The 27,100-nt window shown below is 42.5% G+C and overlaps 1 protein-coding gene across 1 annotated transcript in view; it reads right to left on the bottom strand.

Moving 5' to 3' along the window:
• Positions 1-20,369, bottom strand: part of LOC132406317 (adhesion G protein-coupled receptor E1-like) — a 277,652-nt gene extending 257,283 nt beyond the window's left edge. The window contains exon 1 of the mRNA XM_059991819.1: positions 20,324-20,369. Within this exon, the coding sequence (XP_059847802.1) occupies positions 20,324-20,348 (25 nt within the window). The 5' untranslated portion in view covers positions 20,349-20,369. The remainder of the gene's footprint in view (positions 1-20,323) is intronic.
• Between the last annotated feature and the right edge of the window lie 6,731 nt (positions 20,370-27,100).

Raw genomic sequence — 27,100 nt, 5'->3', positions numbered from 1 at the left:
TGGTTTACAAACAGAGGCAATGTGCAATGAGACTCTTAGTACGGAGAGGCTGATAATAGGGCAAAACTGCAGCTAACAGGATGAGTTGCAATGTAAAAGGTGTACAAAATTGAAAAGGGTGAATACTGAACTGAAGGTGCTTTATGAATGTTGAATGTAATGTAGTATATGATATAATGTTAATGAACTTGTAGTACAATTACAGGTTGGCATGTACGATGTTGTAGAAATCACTGAATTATGGCTGAAAGAAAATTATAGCGCATTGTATCGAAAGGGCAGGCAGGAAAGTGTGGGGTGGGGTTGGTATAGCTCTGTTGGTAAAAAATGAAATTAAATCACTAAAAAGAGATGACTTAGGGTTGGGTGATGTTGAATCATTGTGGATAGAGCTAAGAAACTTCCAAGGTAAGAAGATCCTGTGGGAGATATCTATAGATCTCCAGACAATAGTAAGGATGTAGTCTACAAATTACGTTATGAGATAGAAAATGCATACCTAAAGGGCATTGTTACAATAGTTATGGGGTCTTTGTATATGCAGGTAGATTAGGGAAATCAGGTTGGTACTAGATTCCAAGAGGAGGAACTTCTAGAAAGCCTACAGGATGGCTTTTTAGAGCAGCTCAAGGTTGAGGCCACTTGGGGATCAGTTAATCTAGATTGGATGTTGTGCAATGAACCAGAATTGATTAGAGAGCTTAAGGTAAAGGAATTTTTAGGGTGATTATAATATGATTGAATTCACTCTGAAATTTGAGAAGAAGACGTTGAAGTTAGATGTACCACTATTACAGTGGAGTAAAGGGAATTACAGAGGCATGAGACAGGAGTTTGGGAAAAAACATTGGCAGGGATGTTGCTAAGACAGCAATAGCTGGAATATATCGAAGCAATTCGGAAGTCACAAGATATACACAGCCCAAAGAGGAAGAGGTATTCTAAAGGCAAGATGACACAATCATGGCTAACAAGGAAAGTCAAAGCCAACGTAAAAGGCAAAGAGCAAAAATAATGCAAAAACTTATGGGAAGTTAGAGGATTGGGAAGCCTTTAAATACTAACATAAGGCAACTAAAGAAAACATTAAGAAGATAAAGATGGAATACCTAAGTAAGCTAGCCAATAATATTCAAGGGGATACCAAAAGTTTCTTCAGAGACATAAAGTGTAAAAGAGATGTGAGAGTGAATATTGGACTGCTGGAAAACGATGCTGGAAATGTAGCAGTGGGGTTAGGGAAATGGTGGATGATCTGAATAAGTATTTTGGATCAGTCTTCACTGTGGAAGACTCTGGCAGTTCCAGGCATCAGGAGTCATGAGGAGTGTGAAGTTACTATTACTAGGGAGAAAGTTCTTGGGAAACTGAAAGGTCTGAAGGTACGTAAATCACCTAGACCAGATGGTGTAACCCCAAGGTTCTGAAAGAGGTTGAAGGGGGGATTGTGGAAGCATTGGTAATGATCTCGCAAGAATCACTAAATTCTGAAATGGTTCAGGAAGACTGGAAAATTGCAAATGTCACTCCACTCTTCAAGAAAGGAGTGAAGCAGAAGAAAAGGAATTTTATGCCAGTTAGACTGACCTTTGCAGTTGGGAAGATGTTGGAATTGATTTTTAAGGATGTGGTTTTTGGGGTACTTGAAGGCATGTGATAAAATAGGCTGTTATCAGCATGATTTCCTCCAGGTAAAATCTTGCCTAACAAATCTGATGGAATTCTTTGAATAAATGACAAGCAGGATAGTCAAAAGAGAATCAGATGACATTGTGTGCTTGGATTTTCAGAAAGTCTTTGACAAGGTGCCAAATGTGAGGCTGCTTTAACAAGCTATGAGCCCATGATATTCCAAGAAAGATTCTAGCATGGATAAAGCAGCAGCTGATTGGCAGGAGACAAAAACTGGGAATAAAGTGAGCCTTTTCTGGTAGGCTCCCAGTGACTAGTGGTGTTCTACAGGGTTCTGTGTTGGGACCAATCCTTTTCATACTATACGTCAATAATTTGGATGATGGAATTAATGGCTTTTTTGCAAAGTTTGCAGACATTGTGATGAGGTGGAGGGGTGGGTAGTTTTGAGTAAGTAGAAAGGCAACAGAAGGATTTAGACAGATTAGGAGAATGGGCAAAGAAATGGTAGATGGAATACAGTGTAGGGTAATGCACTTTGATAGAAGAAATGAAAGTTGACTATTTTGTAACTGGAGAGAAAATACAAAAACCTGAGGTGCAGAGGGACTTGGGAGTCCCTGTGCAGAATTCCCTGCAGGTTAATTTGCAGGTTGAGTCTGTGGTGAAGGCGGCAAATGCATTGTTGGCATTCATTTCAAGAGAACTAGAATATAAAAAGAAGGATGTAATGTAGAGACTTTATAAAGCAATGGTGAGGCCTCACTTGGAATGTTCTTATCATAGAAAGGATTTGCTGAAACTGGAGAGGGTTCAAAGAAGATTCATGAAAATGATTCCAGGATTGAATGGCTTGTCATATGAATAACGTTTCACCTGTCTTCACTGGTGTTCAGAAGAATGGTGGGTGACCTAATTGAAACCTATCAAATGATGAAAGGCCTTGATAGAGTGGATGTGGAGAGGATGTTTCCTATGGTGGGAGTGTCTAAGACCAGAGGACACAGCCTCAGAATAGAGGAGCATCCTTTTAGAATGGAAATGAGGAGGAATTTCTTTAACCAAACAGCGATGAATCTGTGGAATTTGTTGCACAGGCAGCTGTGGAAGCTAAGTCTTTATGTACAATATATTTAAAACAGAGGTTGATAGATTCTTGTTTTGTTATGGCATGAAGGGATATGGAGGCAAGGCAGGAGACTGAGGCTGAGGAAAAATGGATCAGCCATGATGAAATGGCAGAGCAGATCTGATGGGTGAAATGGCCTATTTCTGCTCCTATATCTTATGATCTTATGGCCTTAACAAAGTTTGTAAGCAGATGGATATTGCAGTCCAAGTCTTAACTCCCTATAAGTGGCTATGTATATGGATTGGTTGGTAAAGAGGCATGCTTGCCTTTATTAAACAAGGCTCTCAGACAGTACTGAATGTGCAGGGAATGGAGTGATATGGACTTTGTGTAGGCAGAAGACTTTACTTTAGATGGGCATATGATTACTAATTTAACTAACATGGTGAACTGTAGGTCCTGTTCGTATGCTGTGCTATTCTCTATTCTAAATGAAACTGTGGGGACTTCATTAGATAATCACAGTCTCCCTGTTTATTTGGCTATATTCAATTTTTATTGCCAGTTTAAACAACTCCATTATTTGTAGCTGAACTTCAAGTTGTTTGGAGCTTCCATTTTGGAGTCCTCTGACTCTCTCTCTCTTTCGTCTTTCAACATGCTCTTTAAAACTTGTTCAAATTCTCTCTTTTTGTGATTCAATGGTTAACCATTCTTGACCATTGATTACAGTTGTATAAAGTATGTTATGATCAAAGAAGTGGTCTAAATATAAATTGTTGAAAACAATCGTGAGTTCTCCATAAAACAGTCACTGGGATTCCATTAGATTTTGCTCATTGTGTGCAAGATAATGTAGAATTCTCTCCCTTATTTTTCAGCATTATTATAAATAGGAGCCAACTTGGTGTGATTAAGTTCTGGGTCAGCAGCTGGAGTTCTAGACCATTGATCTGTACACAGAATCTCTGTGGCAGCTGGAGATTGAATCCATCTAAACACATCTAGTAATTTAGAGCTGAATTGGTTTCAGATGACCATGAAGCCGGTTACTCAGGCCCTAATTGTATTCCCGTGTTTTTTATAAAAAAGTTATTTTTGATAAAACTTTATAGTATGTTTAAGTGGCTCTGAGTTAAGGTTGAGAAGCATTAATAGTTTTTCCATGCCTGAAGTTACACAGTGATTTCTTCACTTGACTGTCTTGATGCGGTCTTCTTAGCTCTTCATACTTCACAGATTCCCATGGGAAACAAGACTTGTTCCTGTCTGTTCATCAGTTCATTACCACAGGAAGGCCTCACTGATTTATTGATGTTCCTGACAACATACTACAGGAATATATCAGCCATTGTATTGTCTGTTTTCTTTTTGACTCTGCTTCCTTTCCGATGTTGTCATTTTTGTTCCCTTGTTTGTTATTCATTGCTCTTTTAGCTTTTACCACTTTACACCAACTCTGTTGGGCATGAAACTTAACACAGGAAACAAAAGGAGCAGGACACTCTGCCCCTTTAGCCTAACATGCTACTCAGGTACATCAGGGTTGAATCTGCTCCACAGGAATTAGCTCCATCCCCTTTGACATCCTCACTCAACAAGCATCCCCCCATCAGAAACTTGACAGTTCCTGTTGTTCTGCTGATCTCAACCATTTTCAGAACATTTCCAGCTTTCCACTGCTCTTCAGGACTTCAGAACCTCATTCTAATCCAATGCAGCCTAACTCTAATTTGAAATGAATGTGCTGTAATCCCAGCACATTCCCAGCAGAGGAAATAGTTACTCTGTTTCTACCCAATAGAATCCTGTTAAACACTGAAATACTTTGAAAATCTACATTTTCTAAAGATGAATGCAAAATGTGGAATAAAACAGAGAAGTGGCAAAACTTGAAATTCCATATTTGAGAAAAATTGATACTTTTTTTCTTAAGAACTCTCTCCCTTGGAGAAGAATCTAATCCAAGACCATGTCAATTGTATTATGTTAATTAAATAAATCCCAAGGAACAATTTATGGAAAATTAGAGCATGCTTTTGCTGAAAATCTTTGAGATTGTGACTTTCCTTTGGGACGAGGAAGTGGAGATGATGTTTCCTATGGTGGAGATATCCAGAACTAGAGGATAATCTTAAAATTGAGGGGTGACCTTTTAGAATATAGGAAGGGTGAATTTTTTTAGCCAGAGAATAGTAAATCTGTGGAATGCTCTGCCACAGGCTGCGGTGGAGGCCAAGTCCTTGGGTATATTTAAAGCGGAAATTGATCATTTCCTGATTGGTAAGAGCATCAAATGATATGGCTAGAAAGCAGATGGATGGGGTTGAGTGGGATAATAGACAATAGGTGCAGAAGTAGACCATTCGGCCCCTCGAGTCTGCACCGCCATTCTGAGATCATGGCTGATCATTCACTATCAATACCCAGTCCCTGCCTTGTCCCCATATCCCTTGATTCCCCTAACCATCAGATATCTATCTAGCTCCTTCTTGAAAGCATCCAGAGAATTGGCCTCCACCGTCTTCCGAGGCAGTGCATTCCACACCTCCACAACTCTCTGGGAGAAGTTTTTCCTCAACTCTGTTTTAAATAACTGACCTCTTATTCTCAATCCATGCCCTTTGGTACTGGACTCTCCCAACATCTGGAACATATTTCCTGCCTCAATCCTATCAAATCCTTTAATTATCTTAAATATTTCAATCAGATCCCCTCTCAATCTCCTCAATTCCAGTGTGTACAAGCCCAATCTCTCCAATCTCTCTGCGTAAGACAGCCCTGCCATCCCAGGAATCAACCTAGTGAATCTACGCTGCACTTCCTCAATTGCCAGAATGTCCTTCCTTAAACCTGGAGACCAAAACTGTACACAATATTCCAGGTGTGGTCTCACCAGGGCCCTGTACAAATGCAAAAGGACATCCTTGCTCTTGTACTCAATTCCCCTTGTAACAAAGGCCAACATTCCATTTGCCCTCTTCACTGCCTGTTGAACTTGCTCATTCACCTTCATTGACTGATGAACTAGGACTCCTAGGTCTCTTTGCATTTCTTACACCGTTCAGACAATACTCTGCCCTCTTGTTCCAGCTTCCAAAGTGGATAACTTCACATTTATTCACATTGAATGACATCTGCCAAGTATCTGCCCACTCACCCAGCCTATCCAAGTCTCCCTGTATTCTCCTAACGTCCTCTTCGCATGTCACACTGCCACCCAGTTTAGTATCGTCAGCAAACTTGCTGATATAGTTTTCAATTCCCTCATCTAAATCGTTGACATAAATCGTAAAGAGCTGTGGTCCCAATACAGAGCCCTGTGGTACCCCACTAGTCACCTCCAGCCAGTCCGAGAAACACCCATTCACTGCTGATCCGGGATCAGCCAGGATGGAATGGCAAAGCAGGCTCAATGGCTGAATGGCCTAATTCTGCTCCGATGTTTTATGGTCTTAATGTCTAATTAGTTGGAGAAAGAGAATCAGAATCACAATTATTATCACAAAAATTTTTATCAGCTCCCTGGGTAGACCATTTGTTGGGGTCCTTGATGAATTCACTCCTTTAGGTGGATAGTGGGTTAAATCCCAGGTCCTGATGGGATTTACTCCAAGTTATTGAAGGAGACAAGAGACAAGATTGCTAGGCCCCTCACCTGTATCTTCATGTCCTGTTCAGCCAAAGGCGAGGTTCCAGAGCACTGGCGAGTAGCTAAAGTTGTACCTCTAATTAAGAAGGGATCAAAGGAACTATAGACAGGTGAGTCTCACCAATTGTAGAGAAATTGCTGGAGAAAATTCTTAGGGAGAGGATATATGAGCATTTGGAAACCCATGTCCTAATTAGGGAGAGCCAACATGGCTTTGTGCATGGCAGGTCATGCCTTAACAACCTGATTGAACTTTTTAACAAGGTGACTGATGCGGGTAGGGCAGTTGATTTTGTCTGCATGGATTTTAGTAGGGTGTTTGACAAAGTCTCTTATTTGAGCTGAAGGTCTGTAATTAGTAGTGTTCTGCAGGGATCTGTGCTGGGATCTCTACTGCTTGTAACACATATAAATGACCTGGATGAAAATGTAGATGGGTTGGTTAGTAAATTTGAGGATGATACCAAGATTGGTGGAGTGGTGGATAGTGCAGAAGACCAGCAGTTGCAGATATGGACTGAGAAATGGCAGATGGGGTTTAACCCAGATAAATATGAAGTGCTGCTCCTCGGTAAGGCAAATGCAAGGAGAAAGTATGCTGTTAAGGTCAGGGTTGATAAGATGGTTAAGAAGGCTTATTGACTGCTTGCTTTTATTAGTCCTGGCACTGAGTTCAAAATTTATGTTGCAATTTTATAAATCTCTGGTTAGGCTACATCCAGAATATTGTGTGCAGTTCTGGTCACCGAATTACAGGAAGGATATTAATAAGATTGAAAGAGTGCAGAGAAGATTTACAAGGATGTTGCTGGAACTTGAGAAACTGAGTTACAGAGAAAGGTTGAATAGGTTAGGACTTTATTCCCTGTAGCGTAGCAGAATGAGGGGAGATTTGATAGAAGTATGTAAAATTATGATGGGTACAGATACAGTGAATGCAATGAAGCTTTTTCCACTGAGGCTAGGGGAGAAAAAAACCAGATAACATGGGTTAAGGGTGAAGGGGGAGAGTGGTGGGGGCTGCCAGATGAAGTTGTGAATGCAAGCTCACTTTTAACATTTAAGAAAAACTTGGACAGGTACATGGATGAGAGTTGTATGGAGGAATATGGTCCAGGTGCAGGTCAGTGGGACTAGGCAGAAAAATGGTTTGGCACAGCCAAGAAGGGCCAAAAGGCCTGTTTCTGTGCTGTAATGTTCTAGAGTTCTATGGTTAAGTGCCACTAACCACCTGCATTGCTATTTTTTTTCAGCTCAGTTCTGTTCTGCTCTTACTGTTAGTACTTTTCATGGTTATTTAGTATCTTCAGGTTTTTGATTTAATTCCCAGATCATTAGCTGTAGATTGGGAGTAATTTCGTGGAAGTACAATTCCACAGAAGACAGGGAGTGGGAATAAACTTGAGTGCATTACTGGAACACTGTGATCGGTAACTCCCCATGGACTCCAGGAGCCAGGCCAACATAAACAGGAAGAACTTCAGACCCTGACATATTATGTTTCATTTATTAAGGCTTCAGCTTGGAATGGAGCCAATACCAATAATGTTTGACTTCTTTACAATTTAGTTGACAATTTTGCAATTAAGCCATTTGCTTACAAGTCAGGACTTCAAAAACTTGTAGCACAAACAATCTACAGGAGGAACACAATAATTTGAACAGCGTCTGTGGGGTTTCGACCTGAAATGGTCCTGTCTTCCAATAGTTGTTGCTGTGCCCGCTGAGTTCCTCCAGCAGATTGTTTATTGCTCCAAATTCCAGCTTCTGCAGTCTCTTGTGTCTTCATGAATTTATTTTTAACTGTGCTCATAATCCAGCTGAGGGATTTTTCTACAGTGCAGATCTGCTTCTCAATTGGGCATAAAAATTCCCATTGCATCACTTTCAGTCATGTCCTGGCCAGTGTTTAACCTTTGTTTAGTTTGGTGATGTTTCTTACATCTTGACATGTGTAAATTGACTGAAGCATTTCTCATATTAATAATAGTGCCTATATTAACACATGGTGATACTTTGGGCTGGAATGATATATAATTACAGGTCCTCTCACATAGTTTGGTTGATTCTCCTGACTGGCATCACACTGTAACCTGTCAGAGACCACAGTAGCTTTCTTGCTCTGCAGCTGTTCAGTACATTCGGGACAGTGGTCCGAACACAGATACAGCTAACTCCAATGGTCAAATATACAGACTCTATACAGCCCAGCCCAGTCTGATTCTCATACATGCTCCCTGCAGGAAGCCTTTGTCTGGGCAGTGGGTGGGGAAAGCAGTACTTGCTTAGATTTTCATGTTGGCATGTGGGAATATAAGACATATGAGCAGAATTAAGCTATTTGGACATTGAGGCTGCTCCACCATTCCATCATGGCTCATGTATTTCCCTTGTCAACCCATTCTCCTGCCTTCTCCCTGAAATTATTGATGCCCTTTCTAATCAACCTCTGCTTTATATATACCCAATGGCTTGTCCTTCACGGTCATCTGTGGCAATAAATTCCACAAATTCACCACCCATTGGCTAAAGAAATTCCTCATCTCTAATTGGACATCTCTCTATTCTGAGATTGTGCCCTCAGGCCCTAGGAAGCATCCTTTCCACATTCACTCTATCCAGGCTTTTCATAGACACATAGAAAACCTACAGCACAATACAGGCCCTTTGGCCATAATGTAGTGCTGAACATGTCCTTACTTTAGAAATTACCTAGGGCTACCAATAGCCCTTTCAATATTTGATAGGTTTCAATGAGAACCCCTCATTCTTCTAAACTCCAGGAAGTACAGTCATCAAATGTTCCTCATATGTTAATCCTTCCATTCCTGGGGTCATTCTTGTGAATATTCTCTGGACCCTCTCCAATGCCAGCACATCTTCTTTTAGATAAGGAGTCCAAAATTGCTCAGAATACTCCAAATATGGTCTGAACAATGCCTTATGAAGTCTCAGTTATATCCCACTGCAATAAATGGACAATAGGGAAGATGGACAACGGGGAACAATAGGGACAATAGGGAAACAATTGTGAAGAGCAAGTCTTCTGAGAAGTTTCAGAATCTGGAAAATGTTTTTGAAGCATAATCACTATTGCAACAAACAGGAACATAGCATTATTCCTGCTCAGCTGCCAAGAATGGCCAAGCCCGGGAAAACTCTTCTATTCCTTCAACTGTGGTTCCTTCAAGCTGGATATAACTTTTCATTATATAGTCATTTAAAATTCCTTAACAACAGACATTAATCATTTTAATGATTACCATGTTAAGATGACGGTTGAGATGGCGCAACTGAAATTTGGCAATCAAAGAAATAGGATTTCTGACTAAAAACATCACTAAACATACTTTTTCTGTGGGAAATTGTATTAAGTTATTACCACAAACAGTGAAGGGGTGAGTGATGGTGAGGTGAGTCGGGGGATGATCAGAGATGGTGTGTTGCAGAATCATTACTGTTGGAGTTTTGATGCCCATACAGCCAGCCCGGGAGTGAGGCTCGATTACTCTGGGTGTCGAAAAGAGACGTCTGGGCTCTGGCAAGGAAGCTTTGATGCTCGTTCAACTGGCCTGGATATGAGGTTGGATCTCACTGGGTGCTGAGCTGGTCTGAAGAACATGAGAGCTGCTTCAGGCTGGGTGACTAAATCTGGCCCAGAGTGAGTCACTGGGCAGTGTGGTCCAGGTCCAGAGCGTTTTGCAGCAGCAGTGCCTGGGTCCTAGTGTGAGGTACGATAAACTGTTTTAGGCTATTTAAATGCCGGCCCAGGTCGGAGGCGAGAGCTGATTTCACTCGTTCTCTGCAAACTTCACTCCTCTCTCCAGGGTGCTGGAGCCTTTCGCTGTTTCATTGTTGGGTCAATTTAAATGCTGGCCCAGATAGACTGAAAACACAGGGTGTCGGTCAGGGCAAGAGCCAATTTCGCTAGTTCTCCGTAATGGTCATCTCCATGGCACTGAGGTTATGAACTCTGCCCTGGTTGCTGTGCTTCATTCCTGCTAATATGATGAACTGATAAGCGAGGCTTTGGGCCTACTCCAGAGTGCTCTGGGGTTTGGATCTGAGTATTCAATGTTCGTTTGGAATGCTGTTGTTCACTTCAATTGTTTGCATGATTTGTGTCTTTTTTCTCTCTTTTGTGCATCAAGCATTGGTCTTAGATTTTTGTATTTATTCTTTTTTTTCTTTAAATGTACTCTTTTGGGTTTCTTGCTTTGTGGCTACCCATGAGCAAGCACAACTCAATGTTATATAATTTGTATATTCTTTGATAATAAATGAATTTTGAACCTTAATATAGATTGGAAATTTTGTTCAGTTTTGAACTGTGTAAATTACTGTTGTGCATTTGACCTCTTAAGGTGTCCAATCAAAGTCAATATCCCAAAACTTCATTCACATCCAGAGTATAATTCTAGTCTTCTTCGGTTGTCCATCGCAATCCAATGACGACGTCCACTCCTTTAACAGTGAGATCTTTGATGACTATACAGTCCTATCCTGGACCCACAAGTTCTATTGCAGGTGGGACATGTATATGCGGTAGTGGCTGCATTTCTCCTGGCTCTCTTCTGCTGTCTTCTGGTTGTTCTTTCCATCTCCAGAATATGAACCCTGTCCCTACACAGCTGTCACTAAGTGTTACGGCCAGCAGCAACATCCTCCAGGTCCTCGGGTCTGATCTTGCTCTTCCTTAAAGTATTCTTCATCTGATCCTTTTTGCGCTTCTTCAGCCCTCCAGCTGAGTGTCGACCATGATGTAGCTGGCTGTATAACACTCTGCAGGGTAGCTGACACGGGGACATCCTTATCACGTGCCCCAGTCACTGCAGCTGACGCTGGGTGATCATGGCCTCAATACTTCTGCAGTTGGTCTTTACAAGTATTTCAGAGTGAGGCATCCGCTCACAGCAAGTAATTCCCAGGATGCGCTGAAGGCAGCTTATGTGGAAGCGCTCCAAGAACGATGTGACGGCTGTAGGTTACCCAAGCTTCACAGCCATAAAGGAGGGTGGTGACACAGACCGCTTGATATACGACGTCCTTTGTGGAGGGACGAAGGCTCCTGTTCTGAAAGACTCTACTTCGAAGTCTCCCAAAGGCGGCTGATGCCTGTTTAATGCGGCTCTGGATGTCATTGTCAATGCTGCCATCCTCAGAGAGAATGCTCCCCAGATATTTGAAAGATGGCATTACTGACAGCTTTTCATCACCAACAGTGAAGGCAGGTATTGTGGGTGGGACACCAGTACTCCATTGGCAAACCACTTCTGTCTTGGTGGTATTGACAGTCAGCCCCATCCTGCTGTACACTCTCACCGCCACAGCAAGGACAGTCTGAAGATCTCCGGAGTGTGGGCCACAAGAGCACAGTCATCTGCATACTGCAGCTCCGGGACCCGTTCTCTACAGAGTTTGGTGGGTGCATGGAGCCTCCTGATGTTAAAGATGTTGCCATCTAATCTGACATTCACTGCCACACTGCTGCTATCCTCAATCTCGTTGTGGAGAAGCTTGGTAACACACGAGGAAGATGTTAAAGAGCACTGGTGCTAGCACACCCCTGCCTCACCCCTGTGCGTACAAGGAAGGGCTTGGACTCTTGTCCTCCTATGGTCCCCCGAGCAGTCATCCCATTGTGGAACTGATGGAGGATGTTAACAAATTTATTGGGACAGCCCAATAAATTGGGCTGAGGAGAACATCCCATAAGAGCTCTCTTTGCATAGTTTCAAATGCTTTGGAGAGGTCAACAAAGGCCATAAACAGGTCTTGATGTTGCTCCCGGCACTTTTCCTGAAGCTGCCGGGCTGTGAAGATCATGTTGATCGTGCTCCTGTTCTTCCTAAATCCACACTGCAATTCAGGCAGCATTGACTCGGTGATGTTGCTGATGAGCCTCTGAAGCATTACCTTAGCCAGGACCTTTCCAGCAACAGAAAGGAGTGGTATGCCCCTACTATTGCCACAGATGGCCTTGTCACCCTTATTCTTATAAATGACAACGATGTTTGCATTTCTCTATTGCTGTGGGATGTCACTCCAGGTGTTGGTGATGTACTGGTAGAGGGTGTGCTTACATATGTACCCTCCATTCATCAGTAACTCAGCAGGGATATTGTCAGTGCCAGGGGACTTATTGTCCTTAAGGGAATGGACAGCTGATAGAACCTCCTGGAAGGTTGGTGGTAGACTGAGGTCATGGATAGGAGGAAGTTCAGGCAGTTCATCCAGGATGGTGGGATCTGCATCAGAATCCTGATTAATCAGGGTGTTAAAATGCTCAGCCCACCTCAGCAGAATGGTATTCTGATTCTTCAGAAGTGTTTGACCATCTGCTGTTTTCAGGGGAGTAACGCATCGATTTATTGGACCATAGATGGTTTTGACAGTATAGTAAAAATTATGCATGTCATTATTATTGGCAAAGGACTGGATTTTATGGGGCTTTTCAGTCCACCACTCATTTTGTATGGTCTGTATTGCCTTTTGCACTTTCCTCCGAGCTGCCTGCCAGTGCTGCCTGATGCTGATGGATGATGGTTATCTCAAGTTGCCCAGTGTGCTTTGTGTATGTCCTTAAGCAAGTTGTGGATGGTATCTGAGTTATTGTTAAACCAGTCTTGGTGGTTTCTGCTCTTATGGCCCATGGATTGGGCTGCTGCCTTATAGAGTGCAGAGCTGATATAGGTCCACTGTTGTTCCATGGTTTTTTCTGAACTCAGACAAGGTTCCAGCTCCCTTAGTTTCTCAGCTAGGATGCATTGAAACTCAACTTTTACTTCTGTGTTTCTCAGGCGGTTGCAATTTAGCCGCATTTTATTGGGTTTTTCCAGCCGCGAGGGGGGAAGAACTTTCATATAGAGCTTGGCCACAATCATACGATGGTCAGTCCAGCACTCTGCACCTCTTATGGTATGGGTGATGAGAACATCCTTGATGACACTACATCTCACAATGATGAAGTCGATCATGTGCCAATGTTCAGAGCGAGGGTGCATTCATGAGGTCTTATATTTTGCCTTCTGCTGGAAAATGGTGTTGGTTATGGTAAGGTTATGCTCAGAGCAAAGTGTAAGTAGCCTCACGTCATTTGTATTGACCTTGCCAATACCATGCCTACCTAGCACTCCACTCCATATCTTGTTGTTCTGTCTCAACCTCACGTTGAAGTCCCCAAGCAAAAGGATCTTATCATTCTTAGGGATCCGGCAAAAAACTTCACCCGATGTCTGATAAAAGCATTCCTTGGCCTCATTCTCATGTCCACCTGGGGGGAAACCTTTCTAGAAGGTGTAACCCATCCCTTCCTCTGTTAACAAGTCTTCATCCAGTAGGCTGGTCTCACTTAGGGCAGCAATGTTGATGCTGTAGCACCTCAGCTCAGCAGCAATCAAGGCTGTTCTCCGGTGAGGTTTGTCAAAGATGCTATACGAGTCCAGGAGAGTCCTTGCATTCCACGTTGCCAGTTTTAGACAATAGACAATAGGTGCAGAAGTAGACCATTCAGCCCCTCAAGTCTGCACCGCCATTCTGAGATCATGGCTGATCATTCACTATCAATACCCAGTCCCTGCCTTGTCCCCATATCCCTTGATTCCCCTATTCATCAGATATCTATCTAGCTCCTTCTTGAAAACATCCAGAGAACTGGCCTCCACCGTCTTCTAAGGCAGTGCATTCCACACCTCCACAACTCTCTGGGAGAAGAAGCTCTTCCTCAACTCTGTTTTAAATAACTGACCTCTTATTCTCAATCCATGCCTCTGGTACTGGACTCTCCCAACATCTGGAACATATTTCCTGCCTCAATCCTATCAAATCCTTTAATTATCTTAAACGTTTCAATCAGATCCCCTCTCAATCTCCTCAATTCCAGTGTGTACAAGCCCAATCTCTCCAATCTCTCTGCGTAAGACAGCCCTGCCATCCCAGGAATCAACCTAGTGAATCTACGCTGCACTTCCTCAATTGCCAGAATGTCCTTCCTTAAACCTAGAGACCAAAGCTGTACACAATATTCCAGGTGTGGTCTCACCAGGGCCCTGTACAAATGCAAAAGGACATCCTTGCTGTTGTACTCATTTCCCCTTGTAACAAAGGCCATCATTCCATTTGCCCTCTTCACTGCCTGTTGCACTTGCTCATTCACCTTCATTGACTGGTGAACTAGGACTCCTAGGTCTCTTTGCATTTCTCCCTTACCTAACTCGACACCGTTCAGACAATACTCTGCCCTCTTGTTCCAGCTTCCAAAGTGGATAACTTCACATTTATTCACATTGAATGACATCTGCCAAGTATCTGCCCACTCACTCAGCCTATCCAAGTCTCCCTGTAATCTCCTAACGTCCTCTTCGCATGTCACACTGCCACCCAGTTTAGTATCGTCAGCAAACTTGCTGATATAGCTTTCAATGCCCTCATCTAAATCATTTGCATAAATCGTAAAGAGCTGTGGTCCCAATACAGAGCCCTGTGGTACCCCACTAGTCACCTCCAGCCAGTCTGAGAAACACCCATTCACTGCTACCCTTTGCTTTCTATCTGCCAACCAGTTTTCTATCCATGTTGAAACCCTGCCCCCAATGCCATGAGCTCTGATTTTACTCACCAATCTCCTATGTGGCACCTTATCGAATGCCTTCTGAAAATCTAGGTACACAACATCTACTGGCTTACCCTCATCTAACATCCTTGTTACACCCTCAAAAAACTCCAACAGATTAGTCAAGCATGATTTGCCCTTGGTAAATCCATGCTGGCTCGGCCTAATCCTATTTCTGCCATCTAGATGTTCTAGATGATCTAGATGCCATCTATTTCGTCCTTAATAATGGACTCAAGCATCTTCCCCACGACTGACGTTATGTGTTTTATTGATTTTGAGAAGGCATTTGACAGCCTGGACAGAAAGTCAATGTGGAGCATCTTACGACACTATGGTGTACCGGAAGAGATGGTGAATATCATCAAGCAGCTTTATTATAAATTCTCATGCAGGGTCATCCACGATGGGAGACTGTCTGAAGAGTTCCTGGTCACTACTGGAGTCAGACCGGGATGCCTGCTGTCGCCTCTACTTTTACTTGTGGTACTCAACTGGGCTACAAGAACAGCCTATGCTGGCTCAGAGAAAGGCATCCAGTGGACGTTAACAGGGAAATTGGAAGACCTGGCATTTGCAGATGATCTCGCTCTTCTCTCACACCAGCTTCAAGATATGCAGAAGAAAGTAGATTCCTTGGGTGAGACCTCACAGCGAGTAGGCCTTAAGATCAGTCAGGAGAAGACCAAAGTTCTACGCATTAATAACAAACAAGGGGAGCCATTACGGATTGAAGGACAAATATTTGAAGATGTAGACAAATTCACCTACCTCGGAAGCAAAATCAGTAAATCAGGAGGTACAGATGAGGACATCAGAGCAAGGATCAGAAAAGCCCAACATGCCTTCACAACCCTGTGACCTGTTTGGAGATCTACGGCCATCTCTGTCAAAACCAAACTCCGTATATTCAGCTCCAATGTGAAAGCCATCCTGCTATATGGATCCAAAACACGGAGAATCACTAACACCAGCTGCATCAAGATCCAGACCTTTCTCAACAAATGCCTCCGGCAGATCCTCCGCCTCAAGTGGTATGACAGAGTGTCAAACCTAGACCTATGGAAGAGAGCAAACCAAGAGTCCATTGTATTCCAGATAAGGAGGAGGAAGTGGAGATGGGTCGGCCACACCTTGAGGAAGAGCCAGTCGAATGTTACTCGACAATCACTCGAATGGAATCTACAAGGGAAGAGAAGAAGAGGTCGCCCAAAGCAAACCTGGAGGCGTAGGCTTTTGGATGAGCTGAAAGCCGCCGGCCAAACTTGGGAGACTGCAAAAACATCTGCTGGAGATCACAGACAGTGGAGGACTTTTGTTGAGGCCCTATGCTCCATAAGGAGCGAAAAGGATCAAAGAAGACTCGCTTATATGCGTTACTCGCTTAGCTATTCACAGTAACAGAAATTTTGACTTTTGCATGCCACTGTAAAAGCCCCAAGATTCTTCTTTCCACCTATACACCAGGGGTAAATTACATTGAAATGTAGACAAAAACTGGAGAATCCTAGCGGAAATCTATGTAGTCATGGGGAGAGTGTGCAAACACCCCCAAGGTCAGGATTTTACCCAGGTGAATGGAGATATGAGGCCATCAAGTTTTAGCTGCTGATAATGTCTTATCCATAAAGATTCAGGGATGTTTACAAAATAATTTGCTTTTCCTATTGATGACATTTACATTCAATGGTAATTGTACAAATCTCTAATGACAAAAGAGAAGCACTTAGTGGCTTTATTACTGTCTGCTTTACAAGGACACAGAGAGGGGAGCCAACAATGAGGAGAGATGGTCTTAAAGTCCATGTGAAAAAATAAATATGTGGTTCAGGGAGTAAATAAATGCCACATTTTGGGAGTACCACATGTTGAAGATAGGATTAACACTAAAGGACAAGACCAATATAGTGACTGGGAACAACAAATGAGGAAAAGTGCAGTGCTCAGGGTAATGAGTAGACAGTCAGGGTCAGCTCAAAATCTAGCTAGTGACTGGGATTCAATTCCCACCACTGTCTGTAAGATGTTTGTACATTCTCTCCATGGCCGTTTTGCCCCAGCACTTTACAGACTGTATTGCTGTTGATGCAAATATTTGAATGCATATGTGACATAAGACTAGGCTTTTGTCTTGTTATGCTAGCAAATAAGTTATGTGTCATGTTTGCCTTTGTTAGTTAGTGTGATAAAGAGTTAGTTTTCTAATGGCATAGAAGGCCATTTGACCCATTGAGTGTGTTACCTCTCAGAGTAGTCGTATCAATCCCATCCTCTCTCTTATCCCTGTGACTTTCTTTCTTACATGTCCATTACTCCGATTCTTCCAGCACCATCTACAACTGGGTAAATTACGAGGGGTGATTGATAAGTTCGTGGCCTAAGGTAGACGTAGTCAATTTTAGAAAACCTAGCACATTTATTTTTCCTACATTTATACACTTAGTCCAGCGGTCGTGGAGCACACAGATCCCTTCCTTGTAGAAGTCGCTGTCTTAGACTTCCAGAAGTGGTCCACAGCATGGGGTGATTGATAAGTTAATGGCCTAAGGTAGAAGATGAGTTATTAACTTCAAACTTTCTGCATTTTCATTCAGAGTTGAAGTGCACGTGCATGTAACTGTAGCTGTATAATACTTCTCATTCTACCTTAGGCCATGAACTTATCAATCACCCCTGCTGTGGACCACCTGGAGGTCCAAGATGCTCTTGTTACATGCATGTGCAGTTCAGCTCTTCGAGTGATGATGCAAAACACACAAAATGCTGCCTTGCCTGCTGCGTTCCACCAGCATTTTGTGTGTGTTGCTTGAATTTCCAGCATCTGCAGACTTCCTTGTGTTTAAGTGATAATGCAGAAAGTTTATGTTAATAACTCATCTCATTCTACCATAGGCCACAAACTTTTCAATCTCCCCTGCTGTGGACCACTTTTACAAAGAAGGGATCCGTATGCTCCATGACTGCTGGACTAAGTTGTGTACATGTAGGAGGGGACTATGTTGAAAAATAAATGTGCTAGGTTTTCTGAAATTGATTCCTTCTACCTTAGGTAGGCCATGAACTTATCAATCACTCCTCGTACACTGGCAAATTCACCTGCAAATCAGCACATCATTGGGAATGCTGTAGGAAAGTGAAAAATGTGGAAATTGCACCCAGGACCTCAGGGCAGCATGTATTCTGGAATAATGAGGCAGTGAGTTATCTGCACTACCCACCGCAACACCTGTGTCTCAGAATGATTAACTAATGCAGCTAAGCAACCACACCAGCACTGACCCCTCTCCCTGCATTATTGATATGACAACCAAAATCTAGGACCGTGAAAACAGGACAGAACTTGACCAAATGATTGTTGGAAACTAGCCTTTGTAGGCTCATTTGCCCTTTGACCTGGATGGAAAGAAATATGGGGAATTATCTGTTGTGGATGAATGTTTCAGAGAGCCCTATGGTCAAAGTCAATTCTACAATGGAGCCTTGGTTAAAGTTTGGCAGAAGCCTGGTGTTTCTGTCGGATTCAGAGACCAGCTCAGCCTGCGGTTCCTGTTGTAGACAGTAAGTGGTGTTTTTCTATAAGAAATACTGAGAGACCAGCAAGTTCAGAGTGAGAGGGAACAACATTCCACACAGTCATGGCATGTTGATCATTACAGTTCCAACAATTCTTTGTCTCTTCTTCCTCCTCTCTTTCCCTTGTGAAGGTACTGACATGCTGGGATGAGACTGCACTCAAAGAAATAGAGCTTTAGGTTACTCATTCATGAGATGTGAGTGTCATTGGATACATCAGACCAAAGGAATGCCTTGTGTAGAATGTTGTCAGCCTTCTCCAAAGCTGGAGCTGGACTGGTCCATAACAATACTGATCTGTACCCGTGGATCATGTTTGTGTGGGTCATGAGTGAACCACTGCCTGAGAAGACCCACCATCTTGTATGTAAGTCCTTGTGAGGCTCCCATTTAATGAGAGCTCACAGCTGAGAAGTCCTTCCCATTGACAACTCCATGATCCCAGATAACGGACAGGCATTTCATCTGATAGTCTTTCCTAGCACTGAGATACTGACAGGGAGGCCATTTAACCAATTGGAGTGATCCATTGTTTCAGGTTTGTGCTCACCTGACTGAGATAGAGTGGATATTGGATTTTGGATATCTAGTAATTTGATGTTATTTGTGTGGATGTATGGATTCATTGATCTATCTGTCAGCTCACAGTTGTCATAGGTATTTGTACTAGCTCTCTTCAACTTGCCTGGGTTTCTTGGGGCTGTAGAGCCTTCACAGGAAATCCCTGCAGTCATTATTCTTGTCAGTTTAAGATCACCAGAACCCATATCACTTACTGATGTGTAGTTTGTATCTGCAAACCTTATGTGAGATTAAAGAACACACCTAAGGCCTATGTTATTACCCAAAAGTTTAGTTTTTGGTAGCTAGTTGTCTCAGTAAGCTGTAAGTCACCACATGTAATCTATGTCGGTAGCTACTCTGAAGTGCCCTTCTGAATATCAGTGGATGTGCTGAAATGGAGCACAACACCTGTAAAATATTTACCACAGAACCTTCTGATATAGAAGCAGCCCCATTCTGAAAAAGCTGTTCAATTAACTCCTTCCCTTTTCTTTCTCTTCAGCTCTTGTTTTTTCCTTGTATTAATATCCTGCTGGAATCCATTTCCACCATTTTTTCAACATAGAACGTAGAATGTAGAACATAGTACAGCACAGTATAGCCCTTCATCCCATAACGCTGTGCTACATAATCCTACTCCACAATCAATTTAACCCTGCCCTCCTACACAAACTATTTTCGTACATGCTTCTGCTTATCTATGTCTATTAAATGTCCCCTTTGTATCAGCAATGAATTTCAGTTATTGAATTCCAGATCTTAACAAGTTGCTGTATTCAACCAAAGGAAGTCTCTGCCACTGCACCCAAGTTCTGTTGTCAACTATCCTGAAGTTGTGTAGCCCAGTTACTGGCCCTCTACCACTGGAAACTTTCTCCCTATCTAGAATATCAAAATGTATGTGCTGTCTGAGCAATAACTCAGCTGGTCCAATTTACAAACAAGTTGCTGTTTCTTTAAATGCTTATCTATCTGAAAGAATTTCAATATAATTTCAAATCAGAGCAGTTGTTAATGTGTGAAATAGTGAATCAACTTTGATGTGGTAATTACCATATATAGATATTAACACAGAAAAGAAGCAAATAAAGACGCTCAGTGGAACTTGTCTTATTAAAGTAAAGGTTGAAAACAGGAAAAAATTCTATTCTTCAAAATTGGCAGTAGATTATAGTAAATCTTACTGGTAGTCAAATGAATATCAGTTAAGTGTACTTACCCAGAAAGAACCACCCGTATGCCATGTTGTGTGCAGTATGCTCAGAGTAATCTGCTGTAAAACTGCACTGAATGTGAATGAATCTCACCACATCCTCTTGCAATAACTACGACAAAGCCAGGAAGCTACTTGTAACAAGGACAGAGCCTGAAGATATTTTTAAAATCATCCTTTGAATCATGGCTTGTGGTCAAGTAATGAATAATCAATATGATATCATTCTGGATTCTCTCTGCCAACATTAAGGATTAATGATCAGTTTGTAGAAGGGGATGAAGAGTCTACAGTTAGTCCAGCTGTGTATATACTGCAGTGCCCAGAGCACTGGCTCTAAACGACTGACTTGTCTGATAAAACTAACAAGTGATGTTTTCATGTGTAATTGAGTTTGTGTTTTTGATGGCATTGTGATTGGATTATGAGAATTTTAAACAATTTTGCATTCAGCTGCTGACTAATGGATCTCATCTTTCAGCTCTGGAGGGAAACTGAACTTGTTAGTTACCCAAGTACAGGACGTCCACTATTACAGAGAACCTTCAACGAAACCCTCTCCTCAAAGACTGACAGGCAGGGTACAACAGTGTACTTGCATTCTGTACAGTTTCTATCCTCAAACACAGTTGACCCTTTTCATGAGTTAGGTTAAAGTAATCCCTCGCAAAGGATTTATAAACACCTACTCAGGCGAAGCAAATTGTTTAATAACTGATGGGACATGAGCAAGATGCAATATAAACCAGCGCAGGAGAATCTGCACATGCTGGAAATCCAGAGCAATACACACAAAATACTAGTGGAACTCAACAGATTGGGCAGCATCAATGGAAATGAATAACCAGTTGACATATTGAGCTAAGATATCTACTGTTTATTAATTTCCATAGCTTGACCTGCTGAGTTCTTCCAGTATTTATGCAAATCAATGATTGACAGAGATATTTTCTGTGGAAAAAATCTTCCCCATATTCTGGTTAACCTTGTGCACAGTTCAAGATGAGCTGGGTACTCCCAGTACTCTACTGAGGGGGTACTGAACTGTCTTGAACAAGGTTCCCATTTATCAGAAATGGAAATAGAAACATAGAAAAACTACAGCACAATCCAGGCCCTTCAGCCCACAAAGCTGTGCTGAACATGTCCTTAGCAGAGAAATTACCTAGGGTTACCCATATTTTTTTGAGCACCATACCAGTCCAGGAGTCTCTTAAAAGACCCTATGGTATTTGCCTCCACCACCGTTGCCGGCAGCCCTTTCCATGCATTCACCACTCTCTGCGTAAAAAACTTATCCCGAAAGCTCCTTTGTACCTACTTCTAAGCACCTTAAAACTGTGCCCTCTCCTGCTAGCCATTTTAGCCCTGGGAAAAAGCCTCTGACTATCCACAGGATCAATGCCTCTCATCCTCCGTTGCCCCAAGGGAAAAAGGCTGAGTTCTCTCAACCTATTCTCATAAAGCATGCTCCCCAATTCAGGTTACATCATTGTAAATCTTCTTTGCACCCTTTCTATGGTTTCCACATCTTTCCTATAGTGAGGGGATCAGAATTGAGCACAGTACTCCAAGTGGAGTCTGACCAGGGTCCTATTTAGCTGCAACATTACCTCTTGACTCCTAAACTCAATCCCATGATTGATGAAGGCCAATGCACCGTATGCCTTCTTAACCATAGAGTCAACCGGCTCAGCAGCTTTGTTCTATGGACTCGGATGCCAAAATCCCTCTGATCTTCCACACTGCCAAGAGTCTTACCATTATTACTATATTCTGCCATCATACTGCCATCATACCAAAATGAACCACTCACACTTATCTGGGTTAAACTCCATCTGCCACTTCTCAGCCCATTTTTGCATCTTAGCAATGTCCTGCTGTAACCTCTGACAGCCCTCCACAGCATCCACAACACCTCCAACCTTCATGTCATCAGCAAATTTACTAACCCACCCCTCCACTTCCTCATCCAGTTCATTTATAAAAATCACAAGGAGAAGGGGTGCCAGAAGTGGAGTGACTGTCTACACAATGTGACTTCTAGAGCAGATCAGAGGCTGGGAATCCTGTGATGTGTAACTCACCTCCTATACCCCCAAATATATCTACAAGGCTACAAGTCTTCCCATGACTACAAGGCTTGGGTCAGAGTAGGAAAGAACGGTCTCTACTTGCCTGGGTGAGTGCAGCTTCAATAACACAAGGAGCTTGATTGACACCACACAGGACACAACTGATCACTCGACAGGCTCCCCATCCACAACTGTTTACTCACTCTATCACTAATGCACAGCAGCAGCAGTCTATCTCATCTACAGGATGCACTGCAACAACTCACCAAGACCCCTAATCAGGGACAATATCACAGCTGCACTCAGGGGGAGACATAATGGAGGGGTCAGTCACTTGCACAGAACTCAGGAACAGAAAGGGTGCATTGATGGGATTGACCTACAGTCCTCCTAATAGCCACTGGGACATTGAGGAACAGATTAAGGAAATGTGTAAAAATAATAAGGGATTGTCATGGGGGATTTCAGTTTCTCTAATATAAACTGGAACTTTCGCAGTGTAAGGGGTTTAGATGATGCAGAATTTGTTAAGTATATCCAGGAAGCTTCTTAAATTAATATGTGGACAGCCCAACGAAAGAAGGGGCCATGCTGGACCTGGTAATGAGCCTGGCCAGGTGACTGACCTTTCAGTGGCAGGGCAGTTGAGGAACAGTGACCACAACTTCTTATCTTTCAGAATAGGTATAGATAAGGATTGGTATGGTCCTTGTGGGAGAGTTTTAAATTAGAGTAGGCCAAATTATGAGGACATTAGGCAGAAACTAGGAAGCATCAATTTCTCGGTTAAGTCCACATCAGACATGTAGAAGGTGTTTAAAGGACAATTACACAGAGTACAAAAAGGTATGCTCCTGTTAGAAGGAAGGGCAGGGACAGAAAGATAAGAGAATCTTAGGTATCCAGAGAGGTGGTGAATTTGGTCAAGACGAAAACGTAAAAGCATGTGAAGCTTTGGAAATCAGGATCAAACAAAGCACATGAGAAGTATAAAGAAGCAAGAAAAGAACTAAAGAAGGGAATTCGGAAAGCCAGGATGGACCATGAACAGTCCTTGGCAAATAGGATTAAGGTGAATCCTAAGACTTTCTATACATGCATCAAGAACAAGAGGATAACTAGGGAAAGGGTGGGACTACCCAAGGATAAAGGAGGGGAAACTTGCTTGGATGCAAAGAATGTGAGTGAGATACTTAGTGAATACTTTGTTTCAGTATTTACCAAAGAAAAGGATATGGAGGACTAAGAGATCAGTGTTGAGTATATAAATACATTAGAATGTTTTGGTTATCAAGCCAAAGGAAGTGTTGAGCCTCTTAAATGAGTATTAGGGTACATAAGTACCTAGGGCCTAATGGGATTTACCCCAGGTTATTGAAGGAGGCAAGAGACAAGATTGCTGGGCCCTTGACCAGTATCTTTGTGTCCTCTTTAGCCACAGGCAAGGTCCTGGAGGACTGGTGAGTGGCTAACATTGAACCTCTATTTAAGAAGGGAGCAAGGAGGAATCCAGGTATTTAAAGACCAGCATAAATAGAGAAATTGCTGGAAAAAATTCTTTGGGATGGGATATATGAGCATTTGGAAATGCATGGCCTAAATAGGGAGAACCAATATGGTGTTGTGGAAGGGAGGTTGTGTCTTACCAACTTGATTGGGATTTTTGACAACATGATGAGAGATTGATGAGGGTAGGGCAGTGGATGTTGCCTACATGGATTTTAGTGAAGTGTTTGACAAAGTTCTTCATGGGAGGCTAATCCAGAAGATTAAGATGCATGGGGTCTGGGGTGAATTGATTGTTTGAATTCAGAACTGGATTGTGGATAGAAGTCAGAGGGTGGTGGTTGAAGGGACTTACTTAAACTGGAGGTCTGTAATTTGTGGTGTTCCACAGGGATCTATGCTGGGATCTCTGCTGTTTGTGATGTACATAAATGACCTGGATGAAAATGTAGATGGATGGGTTAATATGATTGCAGATGATACCATGATTGCTGGAGTGGTGTGTAGTGTAGAAAACTGGCAAAGCACAATATAAGTAATTTGCAGATATGAACTGAGAAATGGCAGATTGAGTTTAACCCAGATAAGTGTGAGGTGTTGCAATTTGGTAGGGCAAATGCAAGGTGACAGTACACTGTTAGCTACAAGAAGTGAGCAGAAAGGTCATTAAAACCTTAAGACTAAAATACATGACCAATCAAGAATCTATCATCCCCTGCCTTAAGTATACATATAGACCTGGTCTCCACAACTGCCTGTGGCAAAGAATTACACATATTCACCACCATAGAACCATAGAACATTACAGCATAGAAACAGGCCTTTTGGCCCTTTTTGGCTGTGCCGAACCGTTTTTCTGCCTAGTCCCACCGACCCGCACCTGGACCATATCCCTTCATACACCTCTCATCCATGTACCTGTCCAAGTTTATTTTAAATGTTAAAAGTGAGCCCACATTTGCCACTTCATCTGGCAGCTCATTCCACACTCCCAGCACTCTCTGTGTGAAGAAGCCCCTCCTTATGTTCCCTTTAATCTTTACTCCCTTCACCCTGAACCCATGTCGTCTATTTTTTTTTCTCCCCTAGCCTCAGTGGAAAAAGCCTGCTTGCATTCACTCTATCTATACCCATCATTAGCCCTCTGACTAAAGAAATTCCTCCTCTTCTTCATTCCAAAGGACACCCCTCTATACTAAGGCTGTGTCTTCTGGTCTTAGGCTCTCCCACCACAGGAAACGATCTCTCCATATTTACTCTATCAAGACCTATCACCATTTGATAGGTTCCGATGATGTCACCCCTCATAGTTCTGAATTCTAGTGAATACAGGCCCAGAGCTATCTAACACTCTTCATATGATGTCGTTTAATCCTGGAAGTATTTTTGTGGGCCTCCTTTGAAGCCTCTCCAGTTTCAGCACATCCTTTCCAAGATAAGGAACACAAAACTGCTCACAATACTCCAAGTGAGGCATCTCCAGTGCTTTATAAAGTCTTGAAATTTCATCCTTACTTTTATATTCTAGTCCTCTTGACATTAATGCTAACATTGCATTTCCCTTTCTCACCACGGACTCAAATTTAAGGAATCCTGCAGAAGAACTCCCAATTCCGCGTGCACCTCAGTTCTTGTATTTTCTCTCCGTTTAGAAAATACTCAACCTTTTCATTTCTTCTATTAAAGTGCATGACCAGACACTTCCCAACACTGTATTCTATCTGTCATTTCTTTGCCCATTCGCTTCATCTGTCTAAGTCCTTTTGTAGCCTCTCTACTCCCTCAAAACTACCTGCTCCTTCACCTATCTTCACATCATCTGCAAACTTTGCAACAAAACCATTAATTCCATCATCCAAATTATTAACATATAATGTAAAATGAATCAATCCCTACACAGACCCCTGTGAAACACAACTAGACACTGGCTGCCAACTAGACAAGGCTTCCTTTACTCCCACTCTTGGCCTCCTGTCAATCAGCCATTGCTTTATCCATGCTAGGGTCTGCCCTGTAATACCATGGTTTCATAGCTTGTTAAGCAGCATCATGTGTGGCACCTTATAAAAGGCCTTCTGAACCTCTAAATACATAACATCAACCTTTGTCTATCCTGCTTGTTATTTCTTCAAATAATTCCGACAGATTTGTCAGGCAATATTTTCGAGTAAACCATGCTGAATATGGCCTATTTTATCATGTGCCTCCAGGTACCCTGAAAACAATTAACAATTGACAATTGACTTCAACATCTTCCCAACTACTGAGGTCAGACTAATTGGACTGTAATTTCTTTTCTCCTGTCTCTCTCCCATATTGAAGAATGGAGTGACATTTGCTATTTTCCAGTTAATAGACAATAGACAATAGGTGCAGAAGTAGACCATTCGGCCCCTCGAGTCTGCACCACCATTCTGAGATCATGGCTGATCATTCACTATCAATACCCAGTCCCTGCCTTGTCCCCATATCCCTTGATTCCCCTATCCATCAGATATCTATCCAGCTCCTTCTTGAAAGCATCCAGAGAATTGGCCTCCACCGTCTTCCGAGGCAGTGCATTCCACACCTCCACAACTCTCTGGGAGAAGTTTTTCCTCAACTGTTTTAAATAACTGACCTCTTATTCTCAATCCATGCCCTCTGGTACTGGACTCTCCCAACATCTGGAACATATTTCCTGCCTCAATCCTATCAAATCCTTTAATTATCTTAACCGTTTCAATCAGATCCCCTCTCAATCTCCTCAATTCCAGCGTGTACAAGCCCAATCTCTCCAATCTCTCTGCGTAAGACAGCCCTGCCATCCCAGGAATCAACCTAGTGAATCTACGCTGCACTTCCTCAATTGCCAGAATGTCCTTCCTTAAACCTGGAGACCAAAACTGTACACAATATTCCAGGTGTGGTCTCACCAGGGCCCTGTACAAATGCAAAAGAACATCCTTGCTCTTGTATTCAATTCCCCTTGTAACAAAGGCCAACATTCCATTTGCCCTCTTCACTGCCTGTTGCACTTGCTCATTCACCTTCATTGACTGGTGAACTAGGACTCCTAGGTCTCTTTGCATTTCTCCCTTACCTAACTCGACACCGTTCAGACAATACTCTGCCCTCTTGTTCCTGCTTCCAAAGTGGATAACTTCACATTTATTCACATTGAATGACATCTGCCAAGTATCTGCCCACTCACCCAGCCTAT

The sequence above is a fragment of the Hypanus sabinus genome, chromosome 16, assembly GCF_030144855.1.
Source record: "Hypanus sabinus isolate sHypSab1 chromosome 16, sHypSab1.hap1, whole genome shotgun sequence".
NCBI lineage: Eukaryota > Metazoa > Chordata > Chondrichthyes > Myliobatiformes > Dasyatidae > Hypanus > Hypanus sabinus.
The sequence above is the reverse complement of the archived record's forward strand: the minus strand, read 5'-3'. Positions and strand labels throughout refer to the sequence as shown.